We start from the raw sequence: 18,906 nt of genomic DNA, 5'->3' as shown, positions 1-18,906 counted from the left end.
GGCACGTTACTCATTATCCCTTATGCGTTGAAAACTTATTGAAGAAAGCAAGCCTTGGTACAAATGTATCGGATGACCCATGAAGATTTGCAGCAAAACTTCGGCAGAGTAAAACGTTCGAGTGGTACAACTTGAGTCTACGCACGGATTGCAAACATCCGTACCTAGACTCGGGGCTACTCCCATCGGGAGCGCTGGACGCGCACCCAATAGAAGAAGATGATGATACAAGATGGGCAAGGACAATCGAAAAGAAGAACATTAGGTGGAGGCATGCTTTAGTCTCTACCTGAACTATCTTCGGCTAGACACTCGGGGGCTACTGATGTGGGCATTACCCTTCGGGTAACCGACATTGCCCTATCCTATACAATCTAACTGGAGGCCCATGAAGGTACTCGATGGCAAGGCGGGCCACTTGGATGGCGCAGCAGAAGATTCCTTGGCGGGCAAGACAAAGGAGCAGCCGAACAAGGAATGTTTAGAGCTAGGACTCCTGTAAACCTAGTCGTACCCGGTTAGACCTCTTGAGACCTGGCCTCCTATATAAAGGCCAGGATAGGGGCTACCGAGGGACACGATCAATCATAGCAATCTTAGCCATCAGAAGTCTAGAGCTAGGTCGCCGTAGCACTTAGCCTCTCGACGAGAACACGGCCGAAGTCTTCGGCACCCCATTGGAACCCAATATTTTCATAATCAAGATCAGACAGGCGGGACGTAAGGTTTTTACCTCATCGAGGGCCCCGAACCTGGGTAAATTGCTCTCCCCGCTTGTCTGTGAACCGATGTCTCGTGTCGACCTAAGGATTCCATCAACCCTAAGCCCCAATCGGAGGGCATTACCGAGGAGTACCCTCGACAGGAGAACACTAATGTTAGTATTTCATTGAGGGATCATCTTATAATGCTAATGTCAGATATCTAATACATGCATCATAAGAAAAACAGTTAATAACATCACATTAAATTAAATGGTGACATGATATGGTCCTCTTCGCGCCATGATCTCCATCGTGCGCTACGGAATGGCGCCAAGGGTCCATGGTGCCTCCTCGTCGGTAATCTTCGAATAATTCACAAACTTACCTCGACCATACAATATCATAACATGTGCCCTCTACAAGACAAAGTTAGACGCATCTACTTTTGTCTTTTCATGTTTTACATGGATGTTAGAGCTGTCGTGGAAGAACAGTTCATAACCTACAAACTTCAGAACCACAACATTGATTAACTAACTTACGCTCTTAGTCCCTTGTTCAGGGACCTCCGTATGCAAAAGCCACACCGCTAAAGCAAGCGGTGTTGATATAATATAACCGAGTAGACCCTTCGGTATCTATCCATCACAAGATGTACAAATCCTGTTATTGGCACATACACCTCAACCCATCCCATTGGAATATCTGAGCATCACCTTTATAACTACCCTGTTACGGTGTAGCGGTTGATAATGTCAAAAGTAGCCGCGGATGACAATGATTAAATATGGTGTCACGGTCTAAGGATTAGGTTACAACATTTTATATCGGCATCACAATGCTGAATTTTGTGACTTAACCACATTGCAATACCTTTTGGGTGTGTGTCCATCACGTTATTCGACATGACTTCACTATTAATGACGTTGTTGTCCATGATAAGGAAACCTTGATCATCTTATTAATGCCGGCTGACGTTGTTTCAAGCGCAAAGGTCTTGGTCGCCTTCATCGCCGATAGGAAGGCCCGCCGAGGTTGCGAGCGGCGCTTTCAGATCAATGATGCCATATTTAGCTTTTCGCCAACTAGATGCGCATCAAACTACACTTCTCACACTCCTTCAGCTTGGTGTGGCAATAGAATGCAACAAGTTGAATTGTTTGCCATCGTTCTTCGACCGATACAAGGTAAGAGCCTTGTCCAACTAATCAAAAAATTGCAAAGACATCAATGCATAACCGGTTCGAAACAGACTCAAGAAGGGACGGCGGCTCACTTACTTGGTTGACCGCATTTGTGTCGTTATCCGGCCTTTGTTCAATGTCAGCATGGTAGGCAGGAAGAGGTTCATTGTTACTTGTATGATGCTCCATTGGGTCAACATAGCCTTTTGGATCATCTTCATTTGCATGATGGTGTACTACTTGTCGAGGTACTTGTGCTCGTCGAACTAGGTCTTGACACTCTTCCAATAGGCGCAATATTTTTTAATTAGCGTCGATGATCGCGTCGATGCTAACCGTCTTCCAGGAGTCGCACAAATACTAATCTTCTAGCAGCTTCCACTTGGGGCCTCTTGTGCCGCTTGTTGCCTTCTTCTTCTTCTTGCCAGCCCTTTCAGCGCCACCATCTATCTTGCCAAAGATACTCCTCGCCATCTTCCCCATCCTCTTCCTCGCCCTCGTCATCGTCTTCTTCCTCGATGTCATCCTCTTCCTCCTCCTCCTCCTCCTCCTCCTCCACCTCCACCTCCTCCCCGTGTGTTGGCATCCTTCGAATGGGTTACCAGCACTGGCCTCGAACTCGAGCGGAACCCGGCGCTAGGTGAAGGGAACATTGTTGTCGCCGCCTGGGGCTTGTTGATGCCTCTCGTCATACGTCAGGGAGAACATGGCATTGGGGTTGAACCCGCCGTGCGGTAGGGTGTCGGCGTAATGCGGCGAGAACCTCAGCGTCACAAAGCCGTTGTCATTGAAGAAGCTAGGCGTGGACGGATAGGCGCTTCCCAGGACGTACGTGGTGCCGCTCACGCTCCATGGGCTTAACTCAGCGGCGCTGGCGTATGCGATCAGCATAGTGAGGTGTGATGTATTCGCGACCACCCACTTCTTCACACCCTTCGCGGTGCGCCAACCTTTCCGCTCTGCAGTCGCGTACTTGCGACGCAACCAGTCTACCTCGCAAGCTTCTTGGGTCCATGATTTCTGCTTCATCTTTGGCGTCGGTGCCTTGTGCGGCATCGTGAAGGGTGCCTTCGCGCCTTCTAGGTCGGCTTGTAGTGTGACAAACAAAATACATAAATTTCACGTCAAGAATGCTGATGGGCCAAAATTATGGTTTCAATGGGACAAATGTATATGTCGGAAACCAAAAAGACAAATATGTGTGTTTTGAATTTGTTTTTGGAACCGTGGGACATGGTAGATGCATGTTGTGTATATATCGATATTTTTTTCTTTTTGAATTTTCATCATTTTTAGGATGATGTTTTCGAATTTTGGAGCACCGGGAGTATACCATGTCCTAGACTGAACACCTGATACGTGATAGAGGCACTCTTTCCCAGTGGTAAACAAAAGAACCCCGGCCTCACTGCCACACCACGGTGACCTTGCGATACTGACCACGCCCACGCGTCGCTGCGTGGCTCCGTCTGCAGGCAGAAGCACATGCCTATTCTCTGTGTATATGCCCCATTTCTAGGGAAAACACTTTGGCTCATAAGAGTATTGAATCCGTTCTGTAAAAATACATTTTGAAGTATTATGAAAATTTGAAATAAAATTTTGCATGTACATCTAGATATTTTATGTTTGTACACAAGTTTACAGAAATTTTTCTATTTTTCTGTGTCGTCTGTAAAAAAAAGATAAATTTTGATGCTACAACACATCTACGTAGGACATTTTTTTGTCTTTTTTATACATGCCACATAAAATATTATTTTTCACAAAAACTTGTATACAAACATAAAATATCGCGATGTACGTCATAAATTTTATGTCAGAAGTTTTCAACATTTTTAAAATTATGTTTTAATTATTTTATATAATGGATGCAAATGCTCCTATGAGCCAAAACGCCGCCTCTTCCCGTTTCTACATGTTCCAAAAATAAAATGGATCGGCTCGTCACGGCTACCGTTTAGTGAGATGGTCGACAGTCGAGATCAGCTGCCCCTGTGTACAGATAATTCACCGTCTTTTCGGAAAGTACATATTTCCAACTGCAGCCCTGTGATGTGTGTTGAAATATCAAACTTCCTCGCAATGTGTAGGTCTACTACACTTAGAGCATCTCTAACAGAGCTTGAAAACAGGCCAAAATCGAAAAATAACCGCCAGTTTACGGGTTCGGTTCGAAAAATGGCGCAGATCAGAGCCTGAAAGCGAGTCAAAACCGAAAAAAAAGTTCAGTTTCGAACTGAAAGACCCAACTCGGCCCCTATTTGTAGGGGGTGAAATGCCGAACTGAAAGCGAAACCGAACGTTATGCGCGCTAAAAGTTCATGCAGTTGCTCTTCATTGTGGTCCTTCCGCCCACGAGGCTACTATCAAATTCACCAAATTCCTCCAAATTTCGACTAGTTTCTGCCAGAGATGAACAATAGGCTACTGAGAGAAGCACATCCTCGCTGGAATTGGTTGCTGGTCGCCGGAATTGGTGGCTAATCGCGCAACGGCGGACTGCCCTGGCGGGGCTCGAGCGGCCATGGCATGGGTGGCGCCGGAAGGGCACGGCGGCGCGGGTCGGGGCCAGGCGGGCGCGCGGCGGCGCAGGGACGGGCGGGCGCGCGACGACGCGGGGCTTGGAGGGCGCGCGGCGGCGCGATGCCAGGCGGGCACGCGGCGGCACGGGGCCAGGCGGGCGCGGAGCCAGGCAGGGCCGTGCGGGCGCGGGTCGGCGTGGAGCTAGGCGGGCGAGCGGCGGCGGGGAGCCAGGCGGGCGAGCGGCGGCGCGGGGCAGCGCAGGGCAGGGGCGACGGGGGCCGGCCGGGACATCTCGGGAGGAGCTCGAGGAAGAAGAATGAAAAATAGGGAAAAAAGGAAAAATAGCTGACATGTGGGCCTTAATGGCATATTTGGGGAATATTCAATTTTACAGTTTTGCTTTACAGGGTCTGTTGTGCGCCAGCGATTTTTCAACCCGTAAACATGAGTTCGGTGAACTGAACTCCGAGTTTTCAGTTCGCGTTTTTACAGGGTCTGTTAGAGATGCTCTTAGGCCATCTCTAACGGGGTGATCCAAAGCGAGTGTGTTTGCGTCCGATTGGGCTGAAAATGTGTATGGGACACGGTTCAGCGGAGCGACGCATAGTGACTGGGCCTTCCGCAGCACCGCAACTTGGCCTAAATATGTGTCTCGAATGCATCTCTGCTGACACTGCACGGACGCGCAAAGTGTCCGTTCGCGTCTGGACGGACATTTCGTCGGCCCGCTTGGCAGTGACCCAGACTCGATGCGTCTTCTCAGCGGCGCCAGTACTGGCGCCGAGGCGTCGCTTTGCCGCCTGCGGCCGCGTAATGGTGATGCCTCACGTGGCGCGTGGTGCACTAAGTAATGGTGATGCCACGCGTGTCGCGGTCGTCGCCGGCCTCCGGCCTATATAACTAGGGGCGTGCATCTCATCTCATCCCATACTAAACCCTAGACGCTACAGAACCTCCACCGTAGCGCCGCTGCCGCTCAACCTCCACCTGTGCCACCATGAGCAGCGCCGACCGCGACCAGGTTGCCGCGCCTCCACCTCCCCCAGCCTCGAGCTCTGACGAGGAGTTCGACGACGATGATAGCACCGATGACCTCCTCGACCCGGTTAGGGATGCCAAGTTCCTGGCTGACGCGGAGAAGGAAGCAGATGAGGAGCGGGTGGCCCATGCGGCGTTCGATGCCGAGATGGAACTTCGCAGGGTAGCGGCCGCAAAGAACGACGACTCCGACATCTCATGGTCTTCTGATGACCCTAATGCGCCTACCCAAGAGGAGAAGGCGGCGGAACAGAGGGCGTTAATCGACTCCTTCAAGACGCTCAAGAAGGCCGAGAACGAGACACTGCAGCGGTGCATGATAGAGGACGCGCACCGAGCCCTAGCGGCCGCACGGCAGGTGGCGAAGAAGCAGACGAGGGAGGGATGCAACTACAGGACCGGGCCATCGGGCAGCAAGTAGTAGAAACCTAAACTACTTGTGGTCATGTATAGTTTTTACGTAGTAGATTATGCTTTTTAAATATTTTGCAAACAAAAAATGGGTCACCCGCTGGGGAGCACACCCAGACGCAAACGGACGCGCGATTAAAATATGTCCGCAGGGCACGTAAACGGACCTGTTTGTGACCATTTTTGGGCGTCCAATATGCGTCGCGCCGTTGGAGATGCCTTTAGGCCACAGTTTGAACAAAGTACTACAGAAATTTTAAGAAATCTACTCGATGTTCAGAAAATGTGAATGCCAATATTTACTCTTGTGGTATTATGATTGATACAAACAGAAAGATATTGCCGATTACGTATTTACATCACGCTTGAGTATCTGCTGGAACACTATACGTAATCATGACGATCACTTCCAACAAACTCAGATAAGTTTTCTGGCATGCAAGATATACTCTAAATACAAGGCTCACAAGAGAGCAAAAACACACCGTCAAAAGCTTTCTGAAGCAATCCACTCAGATCCCGTAAAGACCAACAAAAGCATTTCCATAAGCCGACATCCAACAAAAGCATCCGGGCAAAGCCATAGATTGAAAGCTCAAACTGGAACAGGAATTCAGACAAACTTTCTCCAAGCATGACCCAAATTTTGCATGGTTATTGGCCAATTCTCTCCTGGTGTTCGAACTGAATGTTTTGGTGATTGACATCTGATCTATCAAATACATATATGAAAGTGGAATCAAGTTAGCACACACTCTTGATTTATTTCTAAGAATAAAGACACAAAGGATATCTGCAAGACACAAAGGATATCTGCAAGATGAACAATCACTAATGAGCAAGATATTAAGGAAACTGGGGAGTGGGAATGTTCAATTCTCATGGCAATAGCAAAGGGTTGAAGCTTGGGAAAATGAAACTGGATAGCGGTAATATGGGAAGGGACACCTCATATTTCAGACCATTACAATTTACAATAGTTACCGCAAACAACAGCTATATTCAAGTGAGGGCAGAGACCCTGACAACCAACATTGGTCGGCCACCTGACATACTAGTGCCTATAATAGGCTGAGCAGCAATACATGAATATGGAGTTTGAATCTATACCTGGTGTATGGCCATATCATCTACGTTTCCCAGAGTTTGATCCTCTAACAGCCTTAATCTGTTGTGATTCTCTAAAGCATACAAAATGCACCAATGTCTGTCCATTTGGATAAATTGCAAAAGCACTGTTTGCAATGCGTTTATGACAAAGAGAACACATGCTATCTCCATCAATCTTCACAACAGCTTGACGTCGCTTGTACAGATCCTCTTTTACCTGATATGTAGATGCAACCTTTGAGAACAGAAGTTCATTCATTCCACTATTGCAACAAAGCTATTTGATAAAACTGTTAACCAGGCCAGTAATACGACTATGTCATGCATGATGAGATAGCATATTTATCAGCACAATGATAGTAGTTTACCAAAATCCAAAGTTAATGGGTATTTCCTAATTATCAGTGCACAGATTATTAGATATAGTAGAGACGTACCCAGTGCTGAGAGCTACAGTTTGGACCCAAATCAAGAGGCACTCCACGGAAATAAACTACGCACAAACTTTTAACTTAGGAGTAACCTTGCTCTTCCGTAACCAGTGTTATTGCAGCTGATCCAACACTTAGGAAAACAAGAACTGATAATTATTTAACTAATGGTGTTGTGGCTTCTCTTATATGAAAACATACTGTAGCATCTACTGGTCTTAAATTATATTTATTACTGCCACAACACCATTAGTTAAATAACTATCAGTTCTTGTTTTCCTAAGTGTTGGATCAGCTGCAATACCACTGGTTACGGAAGAGCAAGGTTACTCCTAAGTTAAAAGTTTGTGCGTAGTTTATTTCCGTGGAGTGCCTCTTGATTTGGGTCCAAACTGCTTCTGTGCTCCTAGGGAATACCGGAAGATCGTTTGCAACTTTTCTTTGGCTGTATGTATGCTAAGAAATGCTGAGATGATGTTTCCATGTCTTGGGATCCCTCGGTCAGTTTTGTTTCATGCTGCAGTGAGGGCCCTGTTTCCTGGAGATTGCTACCGCAGTGGTGTGGCATTTGGAAATCGAGAAACGCTTTCATTTTCCAAAATCAAGATCTCTGTATCTCTCTCTCAAAGGTGCTTCTTGAATGGGAAACTGGGTTATTTCTTCACTAAGCGAAGCATGTCCGTCGGCAGCCCCTTAGGGACTGGCTTCTTAGCTTGTAATTGGCGTATATTTCTTATTTGCCCATACAGTGACCTAGTCTAAAGTTGAGTGTGTCCTATCTTTTGGGGTTTTGCCCATGCTTCATGTACATATGTACCAGTTTTTAAGTAGAGAAAATAATACCGTAGGGGGCTCCCCAACTCTTTCCTGGTAAAACGAAACACTAAAGTTGAATCTATTGCTTCCTCCGATCCATAATAAGTGTCGGGGATTCAGTACAAAGTTGGTAGGAAACATACTTGCATCCCCCAAGGACAAACACAGGAATACAGCTACAAGAAAACATGACACAAGCTAACCTCTAAGTTTGCTCGGAGAATCAAGTTTTTGATAACCATATAATTGCGCCGATGTTCACTAGAGTTCCGAAGTAGTGGTTCAAGAAATGACACCAGATCCTGCAAGCATTCACACCAAATTATTTGACTTTTCAGAAGCTTTAGCAACTGGACATGTTGAAAGATGAAACTAAACAGCTGAAGCAACAAATTTTGGAACACAAAAATCTCAGAAGCCGCAGAACTGTGATCATCTTTTTAAGGGGCAATTTTTTGTCTCTTACAACAGTCTGAACAACATAAAACGCAGCAGCTAACAGTAATATGTCATGTATTCAAAGAGAAGGTGAATACTACATTAACATGGAAGCTCTTTTTTTTTTGTTGCTTTTGACACAATGCCACAATGAAAGCGGGAGTTGTCATATTTTCCGAACAAATACAATAATTACCTGCAGTTTTGTGTCTCTGGGTAACAACCGAAGAGCCTGAGCACCATTTATTCTGTCCCACCTTTGGCTTAACAATTCAAGTGCTTCATTCAACATTATAGGGCCTCCATCACTAACATCATCCGTGTCGCCATCACTTCGACCATTATCTGTTCCACTAGTACTAAAGCGTATGTCTTCAGCCCCTTCGATCTCAACAACCTTTCTACCCATACGCCCTCCTCTGACCTTAGTAGTAGAGCTAACCCTCTGAATTCCCGGGTACTGTGATGCCACTGGAATAATTTTCTGCTCAATTTCTTTTTCAGCTTTTCTTGGGTTTAGATAAATTTGGAGAAGATTAAAATAAATATTGGACTTGGAAGGCTGCTGCGCTCCTTCCTCGTAAACACGATCACAGTATGCAACTGCGCGCTCTGGCATGTGGAGCTGCAAAGTAGTGCATAGGTTATTCTGAGTAACCTTTGAAAGTTCAAACTAATCCATTCATTAACCAATTGTACCAGCAGATACCAGAAGCACATCATCAGAGCAGTTACCTTATGAACATACAGAGATAATGCACGGAGATGTTGATTCATTTTCCCGTACATTATAGCACGCTCTTCGAAAAGAGCATCCTGGGGAAGACGTTTAAGAAGTGTGTCTGTATTGTAACCTGAATTACTCTCTAATGTAGATATCAACTTGTTCCGCGTTGGGGAATACGTTTTATCAGTCCAATTTCCCTCATCCTTCAGAATCTTGTACCAGTCAAGAACTTCAGAAAGGTAGAGTTGCACCTTCAGGCCAGAAAGTTCGAATATGAGAAGATTAGAAAAAATTCATATATGGCAAACTTTGTAAGTACAGCTTATGGATGTAAGATTGCCTCAATAACATAAAATAACATGCTACTTAATTACAAAGTGACAATACAAAGATAACATACCAGCTCATTTTGTAGATTAGGGTTGATCCCCGTTTCACTCATTGAGAGCATTAGCTCTAAGTAAGTTGACTGCAAATTTGGAGCATGCTGTTTCAGATATGAATTTACCAAATCTGCTGGAACGTTTTCAGACAAAAAGAGCTCAATAGTGTCTGACGGGTTGCGTTCAAGAACATACAAAGAAGACTCCAAAACCAGCATTGGGTCAGATCTACAAAGGGGCTGCACAAAACACCACAAAATCTCACATCAGCTTTAAAAACAATAGAAGAATGTGACAAGGGTATTGACTCCCTAATATGTAGGGCAATGTCCAAACGATAACCTTAAACACACACCAAATGATAAAATTGAAAATATTACTGCTGCCAACAAATTTCTCTAATGCCAGTACGTGATTCCAGGAAGCCAGTTCATATTCGCAAAAACCAAATATAATATGATCCCACCAACAGCAAGCATATAAACTAGGACTAAAAGTCTAATAATCTAGAAGTAATCATGCAATAATATTTATGCACAGGATATGTTAAGAAATGCAATTCTGAACAATGAAGCGCATCTTGAATTCAATATTTTGATGATGCTTCCACATTTATGAAATATAAGTGCACATTAAGACATTCGCTTGTCAAACTTTACAAAGATCATTTTAGACAAAGAAAACACGATGCAACCAGCAGCAACCCAGCAACTGTTTGCTTTTTTTTATATTGTTTTGAGTATGTATACATGAGAGTGTAGAGCAGTATCTGTTATATTTGATAATAAAGGAGAAAGAACAATACCCTGAGATATTCAATGATCATTTGCGGGTTAATTTTTTTAATAGAATCAGTATTTGCCATCTCAGACTTTGATTTTTCAACCAACTGATTGAGTAATTGGAGAGCTTCACGGTGCATGTCATTGCTCCTATAGAGCTCAATTAACACCATATAATCGCTCCTTTCCTTCAGAAACTCCTCGCATATCTTCAAATCACAATAGTTGAGTCCTTTCAATAATTCAACAGCTCCTGATGACTGTCTTGTAAGAATAAGAGCTTGAAGAAGAGATGTGTCCAGTACAGTCGCCAATTCTCTAGCAACAGAACTTCTAAGCGTCTGGGGTCGTTTCTGACAATAAAAACAAGTAGAATCACTGAATGAGCTTTCCTTTGTAGTTATTAACAAATAAATACCTTGATTTGCAGTTATATGTACAATAGACACTACAGACCCACATACACAAGGCCCAAGAACTTTGGATAGGATCATAGCATGCTGTTCTGACAAGAAATTTAAGGCAACTGTTGTTCTACACCAGAATGTTCCTGTCACACCAGGGAATTGCATTTACATCATGTTCACTGGAACGAGAATATCATGGACGTCTAGGAGTTTGATTCTTATGAAACCTTAGACCCTTGAGTGTGTATGTTTGTATTTGTAGTTTTGACTCCGCAACTCTAAATATCTGGGACAAATTAATGCCTCATTTACTTATTCTATACTAAAACCCTGCTTTCTGCAATAACTCCACATCTATCACAAATAGTTACTCCCTCCGATTCATATTACTTGACACTAGTATAGATGTATCTAGATCCATATTAGTTGCCGTTCGAGATACATCTATACTAGTGTCAAGTAATATGAATCGGAGGGAGTACAACATTTGCAACAAGACAGGCACTTCAACAGTTATTACCTTATTTGACTTCTTTGCCTTATATGGCTCAGATAAGATTAAGCTATGGTGCACAGCTCCAGAGACCACCTCCTCTGTTACTTCAGACGTCGCTCTATCAATAATCCCATTTCTTTTCTTCTGTAAGTACTTCACAAGGGCTATTAGAGAATTATGACTCATTTTCTTGTTCTCCAGTGGAGATTTATCATCAGAGTCATGAAGTTGCAAAGAGTATGATTCCATTTCATCTGTCACATCAGATGATTCTCTTGCTAATTCTGGCAGGTCGTGGAGCTTGTCATGTTCACCTATAATGTGTGTTTGAGGCAGAACAAGAGATGGGTATAGAGAGAACACATATGTAATATCCACATGCGAATCCGAAAATTGTTCCATTGCTTCCTCATAGCTCCCATTATCAAATAAGAAGTGCCCATATCTGGTTCATGAACAAAAAGGATAGACATTAGTTGGTTATATATATGCAAGGACCCAAATTGCGATATTATAAGAAAACATGAAAATCATTAGTTGGATGTTCATCTGCTTTGACTGTAGACTAAAACAGAACCCAATAAAAATCTACCACGGATGTTCACAGTTCCTATGTTTGACGAGTTCGCTTTTTAAATTTTCACTGTTCAACTTGATTGATTATAGTCTACAAAAAGGGGTACATGTGAACATCCACAAACATTAGCCATCACCCATCAGTGATAACTCTGAGAACATCCACAAACATGCTGGTGCCAGAGCGAGATCATTGGACACAACCCCACCTATTTCTAACAAGAGTCAAAGAGGTCAGATCTGCCAGCTACGCCGCCTGCAATGATGGTGTGGACAGGGCTGCAGCCGACTATCAGAACTGCCTGGCCTGAGGGCTGTGAAACCGTAGCATCTTGTTAGCAATGTACTCAGGTCTCCCTAGAGATGCGGGCGGGTCCTTTCCGCTGCCTCAACCTCACTACCAGCAGACGCTGCCCTTGCCACAACTGATGCAGTGAGCGGTGGCCAAAGTCGTGCCATCAGGCCATCTTCTTCTCACCTCACGGTCATGGAGAAAAGCAGGGGGGGGGGGGGGGGCAGTGATAAAGGACAGGCCCATAAGGGAATTCTTGAATTCTTGAACTGAGAAAAGGGTCATGTTAACGCGCAGGCCCAGTGGAGGATATGCAATTCAAATAAGAGTGTATTCTGTGTATCATGAAACCCCAAGTTCCAGTAGCATATAAGGGTTTTCTCATATGTTTCCCTGATGACAGGTTCAACACAAAAGTACAGTGATGGGCTTTAGTGATTGAAATACCTTGAATAAAGTAGAATAGCATCTACCCAATCATGTCATGCAATGACATATAAATATCAACTGACTTGGAAAGTGCAAAATGAATACTATTGCGGCCATCTGACCGAGCAATCTGAACATACCTCATGTGTATTGAGCTTTCCTTTGCAGCTCGTAGGTTTGAATCCTCTGGAGGAAGTAACTTACACAATGCCAGCGCGTCTTCAAATTCTCCAGAGGCAGTCAATTGCACTATCTACAGACCAAAAGATTTATATGTAAGGAACTGGAATAAATCATGCCTAACGACTTTCAAGGTTCTTGAAAAATGATTTAATGTTAAATTGACATTTCAAAAAATTAACACTCAAGTAAAAATGTAAAAGGCTTCACATTGTAAGTTGTAACTATTAGAAAGAATCTACACTGCAACTGGTGACATAAGAAGAATATAAAACATAGATCCTTGTCTACAGCCTAATACATAATCCGGTTGGTCTGTTTTCTCAAAAGAGGGATCACTAGGTCAAACATTTAATTTTGCTAATTTTCTGCTGCATATTCAACCTATGCAACTATGTGATAGGCACTAAATTCACCAAGATTTCTCAGATGATATTTAACCTATGATAAAAGGCGAAACATAGTGAAACAGCAATGTTGTGATTAGTGCTACCTAAAATGGAAAATATGTAAATATTGACATCGATACACCAATCAATATTAATAAACTAAACACCATACCTGGGCACCAATAGGAACAGGCAGCAAACCATAGACCGAGTTGGAAAGTGCAGCAAGTATACAGTTGTCAGTTTGAACAAGCTTCTGAACATCACGGAGGACAACCGTCTGAACCAATGCACTGGGAGCTCTAAGAGACCGTATCTGAAGTAATACTTAGTAGATTAGGTTGGGAATGAAACTTATGATTTCCAATGTTTTCTTCAGCGCTGAATATAGAAGAGAAAGGAACTTGCCTCAACATGTCGTGGCAGACGTGCCACGGCATACGGCTTATGTATAACAACAGAAGCAGGAGTATCTGACCAAATTATCCGGCCATCTTGAATAAGTTTCCCGTTTTGATCAACAAATACTCCAATGTTATCCTGGAAAAAGGTTTTAAAAAAAGATAAATGAGATACTTTGTACTGTACTTGTTATGAGTCTCAGTGACATCAAACTCGTGTCAGCTTCCCATACACTTTTCATGTCACATCAAGCATGCTCAGGAATCTGAATCAAGCCAGTCCTTTCTGATAGCCAAATTATAAAGTTTGAACGTATTCTAACTGGTTCCTAGCATTGTGTCATAGTGCATCTAAACTAAAGGTTTCACATCAACTGTGGTCGAAACATTCACAAGACAAGATTGTATTTTCCTCAAATTGTGGATGCAATTCGACAAAAAGTGGCATTCAACTTAGTTATTGATTAGTTATTGCTTATGAATCAGTGGAAAGATAACGAGAATAAACTCAACGCGCTTAGAACAGCTCATTCTTATTGTAAAGCATATCAAGTTGTCAAATAGTTATTTGAACCAAACAACACCACAAAATGCTACGATCAAACTGCCAAACAACATCATGTGATGAAAAAAACAACTAGAAACTCATAAAGAAGTACTATACCTTTCCAAGGAGGAGCTCACCGGTAGGAAGAGGCACAACTAATGGAGGAGCAATCCTCCCAGCAGAAAACACTTCAGTTAATGCTCCGGTCACGCTATTTATGATCATATAGTCCCTCCTAATCCCAATACATATGTTGTCACCACACCAGGCCATTGATTTCACCATATCAGGAACACCAAATTCCTTCACCTCAACAAATTCTCGCCTACCTGACAAACAGAAATTAAGTTGCCTTACCTGTTCAGAACAATTTTAACCATTTGACATATTTCCAGATTCCCGTAGAAGCTTTCACAAATCTATCAAACATGTACCACAGGAAAATTAACATCTGAAGGCATGTGGAGACCTCTACTAGTACATAAGGTACTAGATACTGCTAAGTACTAAACACAGTTAGTCCTCTTTACATTGGTCTTTCAACACTATGAGTCACTTTTTATTGCATTTTCAACGAAGAAACTAGTACTTCATAAGCTTTTCCGAATTTCAAACATGGTCACATTTGCAAATTCTCCCTTGCCAACAAAAATTTACAACCATTTTAAAATAGAGAACAAAGTTTCATGGAACGTCTGATTTTGATGTCTCGAGATTATTATAACATAAATTTAAAAAGGGAATACAGTATTAAAGGTTAAGGAGATACCGTATCATTAGCATATTAAATCATCTAGCAAAGTTAGCAGTTATAGTATGTCAGAATTACATCAAGAAATCTCGATCCTTAATATAAAAAATTATGAGGCTGTGCTGATTCAAATATCTAAATGTGCTTAGCATGCAAAAACTAAAGAACATAAAAGATGTGCATTTTCCTACCATGGAAAATCTAACGAGCAAATAGCGATGGATCAATCAAAAGTTTAAACTCTTCACTGAAGGCTTCTGAGTTCAACAGCTTTAATTATTAAATTTTCTGCTATTCACTGAATTATATCCCTTTACTAAACCAGCAATGTATTACGCAGAATTATTAAGCATTGGGGTGGTAGTACTCCCAAGTTGTAAAGCTTTATCGGAATGTACCCTTTACGAGATATCCCGTGAATGATCCAAATTAGGGACCAGGAATTGCAATCTAAATTGAAGTGCCAATGCTTTTACAGTTACCAACTCTGGGCACCAATTCGACCCCCTCCTAAGTTGTGAATTGTCTGAATCTTTTAGATCACTGTGGACGCTCAGAGTAGCGCAATTCTCCAAATTGAGGCTACCAAGTACCAGCGGGCGATTTCTAGCTCGACCGAGACCCCAATCGATCAAACAGCCAAAACTAATGGAAAACAAAAATAAAATTCAAGAGTATAACAAAGGCAATCGACTGAATTCTCACCGTCGAGGCGGAAGATGGTGAGGCGCTTCTGGCGGCCGGCGGCAAGCAGGCCCCGGCGGTCATCCCAGGCGAAGACGTTGGCGCCCTTGGTCTTGGAGACGACGGCGACGGTCTCGAGCCCGGGGAGGCGGTGGAGGGCGACCCAGTCGGAGAGCGAGAGCAGGAGGTCGCGGGTGGCGCTGGCCTCCATGGCGGAGGGCGCGCGGCGCCAGAGGCGCTGCTCCTGGCGCTCGAGCGCGTAGGGCCCGTCCCTCCGGATCTCGCCGTCGGCGGGGGCCGGCGGGGAGTAGATGCGGAGGGAGCAGTCGGAGGCCGCGACGAGGAGCTTCCCGGCGTGGGAGGCGACGGCCTCGATGCGGCCCGGCACGCCGGAGACCAGCTCCACGGCGTCGTACGCGCTGTGCACCATGGCCGGCGCGATCGGGCGGGCCCTCCCCGGCGGCGCGAGGCGGTGGCCGCGGCGGTCGTCGTCGTGTGGGGGAAGGAGGACGGTGGGAGGTTGGGGTCGAATCGGACAGGCGAGATCGTAGTAGGACGTTGGCCAGAGGAGTCGAGGTAGAGGACGGGAGTATACGGTCCCCCGTCGGATACGTATTTGCACGAATACACGTGGTACATATTCTCTGCTACTCCGTCGTGTATATATACGGAACCCCCAAGTGTATCCCGACTACATGTGCGCTTTTTTCTTTTCTTTTTGAAACTTCAAAACTATTAATTTCTTTTAAAAATAGACAATATTGTATTTTATCAATGTTTAAATTTTCAGAACGAAAATATTGTATTTGTCCATTAATAAAAATATTAAAATATCATTAAATGGCAAAATCGAGATATCAGTGTATTGTTCATTACCCTTCACCCACTTGTCATTTTTGCTTAGCCTAGAATACAACATATTTAGTTCTGATCCTTGTATTTTTTTGAAAACAATCTGAATTTAAATTTTCAGAGGTTCAAAACGCGGCCGCCATGTGCCCGACAAAAGTCCATATATATTCTTACTTACTTTTGCAGCAGTCTTATTTTCATGATATTTACTTTTCCACGGGACAAATGAGTTAAGGGGCCTCTCTTTTTTTTTGACAATCAATACCACATATATTCATAGCAATAAATAGTACATGGTAGAGATATATGAACTGACTCCAACGATTACAAAATAAAGTCTAAAAGATAGTACTGTAACATATTTTCGAGGTCTTCAATTTCTTTCTTCTTCCGGAACACAATCTTGTACTCTTCTGAAGGCAGCCAAAGATATATAACGAACCATAGACCTGTAGATATCAATGAAAGTTCTCCCATAATTTTTTGAGCCGCAATGCCAAGGCTGCGTGCACGCACGCAACCATTAAAGTAGTCATACAACATCGGCAAGAGTACCAACACCAGTATGTCAGGGAATAATAACCGACTAGCTTTGTCATCATCGATGGAGAGCCGAGAGTACGAATCACCATTGTCGAGGGGCCTCTTTGATTCATAAGAACGGTGGAGGAAAACTTTAAAATAGGGAATTTTCTTAGGTGGCACTATTCAGGGGGCTTATTTGATTTAAAGGACTTTTGGAGGATTCAATTTCTTAGGAACTTTTTCTATAGAACTTGTTTGGTTTATAGGATTTAAATCCTTGGATATTTTTTTCCTATAGTCCTTTGCATGCAATTTCATAGGAATTTTTCCCTTAGATCCAATATCATGGAAAATTTCCTTTGTTTTTTTATGAAAGTTATGGAAAACACATGATTCTTCACAACAATTTCATGTTTTCTGTGGCGCAACCAAACAACATGCAATACAAATTCTTGTGTTTTCAATTCTTGTAGGATTGAGCTGGCATGACATTTTGTTTCTACATTTTTTTCATTTCTACGTTCTGTAAATCCTTCGAACCAAACATGCCCTCGTCCATTTGATTCAGAGCATAGACAAAAAAAATAGAGGAATTTTTTCCTTTGGTTTAGATTCCAAAGGAACGAAACAAAGAATTTTTACAATTGACTCAAACCTCTTCCTTACATTCCTATACATAAAGAACAAGGAAAACACCATAAGTTATGTTTATAGACCTAATCTCACCTTTGTATTTGTTTCAATCTTTTTTGTGGGGGCATTTGTTTTAATCTTGATTTGATCATGCTTCTTAGGATACATGTGTTTTTCCTATCCATTCAAATCAAATACCCACTTTCGCGAAATTCCTATGTTTTCACAATCCTATATTTTGCACACGGAATCCTATAATATTCATGCCCTTTTCCTATTTCCTATGTTTTTGGATCAAATGTGAATCAAAGAGGCCCTAACAATATTTCTATACCTTCTCGCAAAAAATTGTCAACAATTTTAACAACTCCTGAAACAACCTCATATCGACACTCGTTAGTTTAGTGAAGCATTTAGGAAAATCAACTGAACATGATGTGTACCGTGGGAAGACGAATTTTGCCCTCTCCTTTTGCCCTTTTCGCTTTGTTTTTCATTTTATGTAGTACCTCCGTCCAAAAATAAATGTCTTAGTATGTATCTAGACATACTTTAGTTATAGATATATCCATATCTAAAAAAAAAATTGAGACACCTATTTTTAAACGGATGGAGTGTTTTCTTTGTTCTCTAATGTATGGACCAGGGTCAGCTTTCACGGGTAGGTCAGCTTTATTAAACTGTTACATCGTCCATTATGACTGGTACACATCAAGTGAAAACGGCTAGCTGAAAAAAATCTGGTGTGTCGTGAGCTATTTGACTTCACTGATGCAAATCCAATAGGATGATAGGGACACTATTAAGAGTAAACAGCCTATGTCATTGCAGACTGCAATGGTCTGACAAAGCGTGTGATTGTACGAACGGACTCCTTGGAGATTTTATGTTCTGTGGCTCGCACAATGGAGAACAGAAAATGATACTCTCTATTCTTTTAGTAGAGAGTAACCCAGAACAAAATAGAAACCTCAAGTGGTTGTTTACATGTTTTGAGCAGGCTTCTTAGAAGATGGTGAAAGTGAGCTCGTTCCTATACGGCTATACGAATGGAAGATGGTGAAGTACAACAATTTATAGAAATTTCTGGTTGTAATGTAGGATCCTCTCCCAATAAGTAACTACTAACTAGGGATTCCACTTCATTATGACAAACTATGCAGAGATGGTCACATTTAGACCTTTAGTAGACAA

At 43.0% G+C, this 18,906-nt stretch overlaps 1 protein-coding gene across 1 annotated transcript; it reads right to left on the bottom strand.

Moving 5' to 3' along the window:
- Positions 1 to 6,136: 6,136 nt before the first annotated feature.
- On the bottom strand, positions 6,137 to 16,146 carry LOC124704088 (vacuolar sorting protein 39-like). The gene is made up of 13 exons (XM_047236333.1): positions 15,724 to 16,146; positions 14,385 to 14,596; positions 13,728 to 13,859; positions 13,492 to 13,635; positions 12,891 to 13,003; positions 11,478 to 11,898; positions 10,574 to 10,903; positions 9,786 to 10,007; positions 9,394 to 9,636; positions 8,855 to 9,283; positions 8,424 to 8,522; positions 6,974 to 7,190; positions 6,137 to 6,575 (listed from the first exon to the last, which is right to left on the bottom strand). The coding sequence occupies exons 1-12, from the start codon at positions 16,130 to 16,132 to the stop codon at positions 6,990 to 6,992; spliced, it is 2,955 nt and encodes a 984-aa protein (XP_047092289.1). The 5' UTR covers positions 16,133 to 16,146; the 3' UTR covers positions 6,137 to 6,575; positions 6,974 to 6,989.
- Positions 16,147 to 18,906: the final 2,760 nt, after the last annotated feature.

Source organism: Lolium rigidum, chromosome 3, assembly GCF_022539505.1.
Source record: "Lolium rigidum isolate FL_2022 chromosome 3, APGP_CSIRO_Lrig_0.1, whole genome shotgun sequence".
Taxonomy (NCBI): Eukaryota; Viridiplantae; Streptophyta; class Magnoliopsida; order Poales; family Poaceae; genus Lolium; species Lolium rigidum.
The sequence above is the reverse complement of the archived record's forward strand: the minus strand, read 5'-3'. Positions and strand labels throughout refer to the sequence as shown.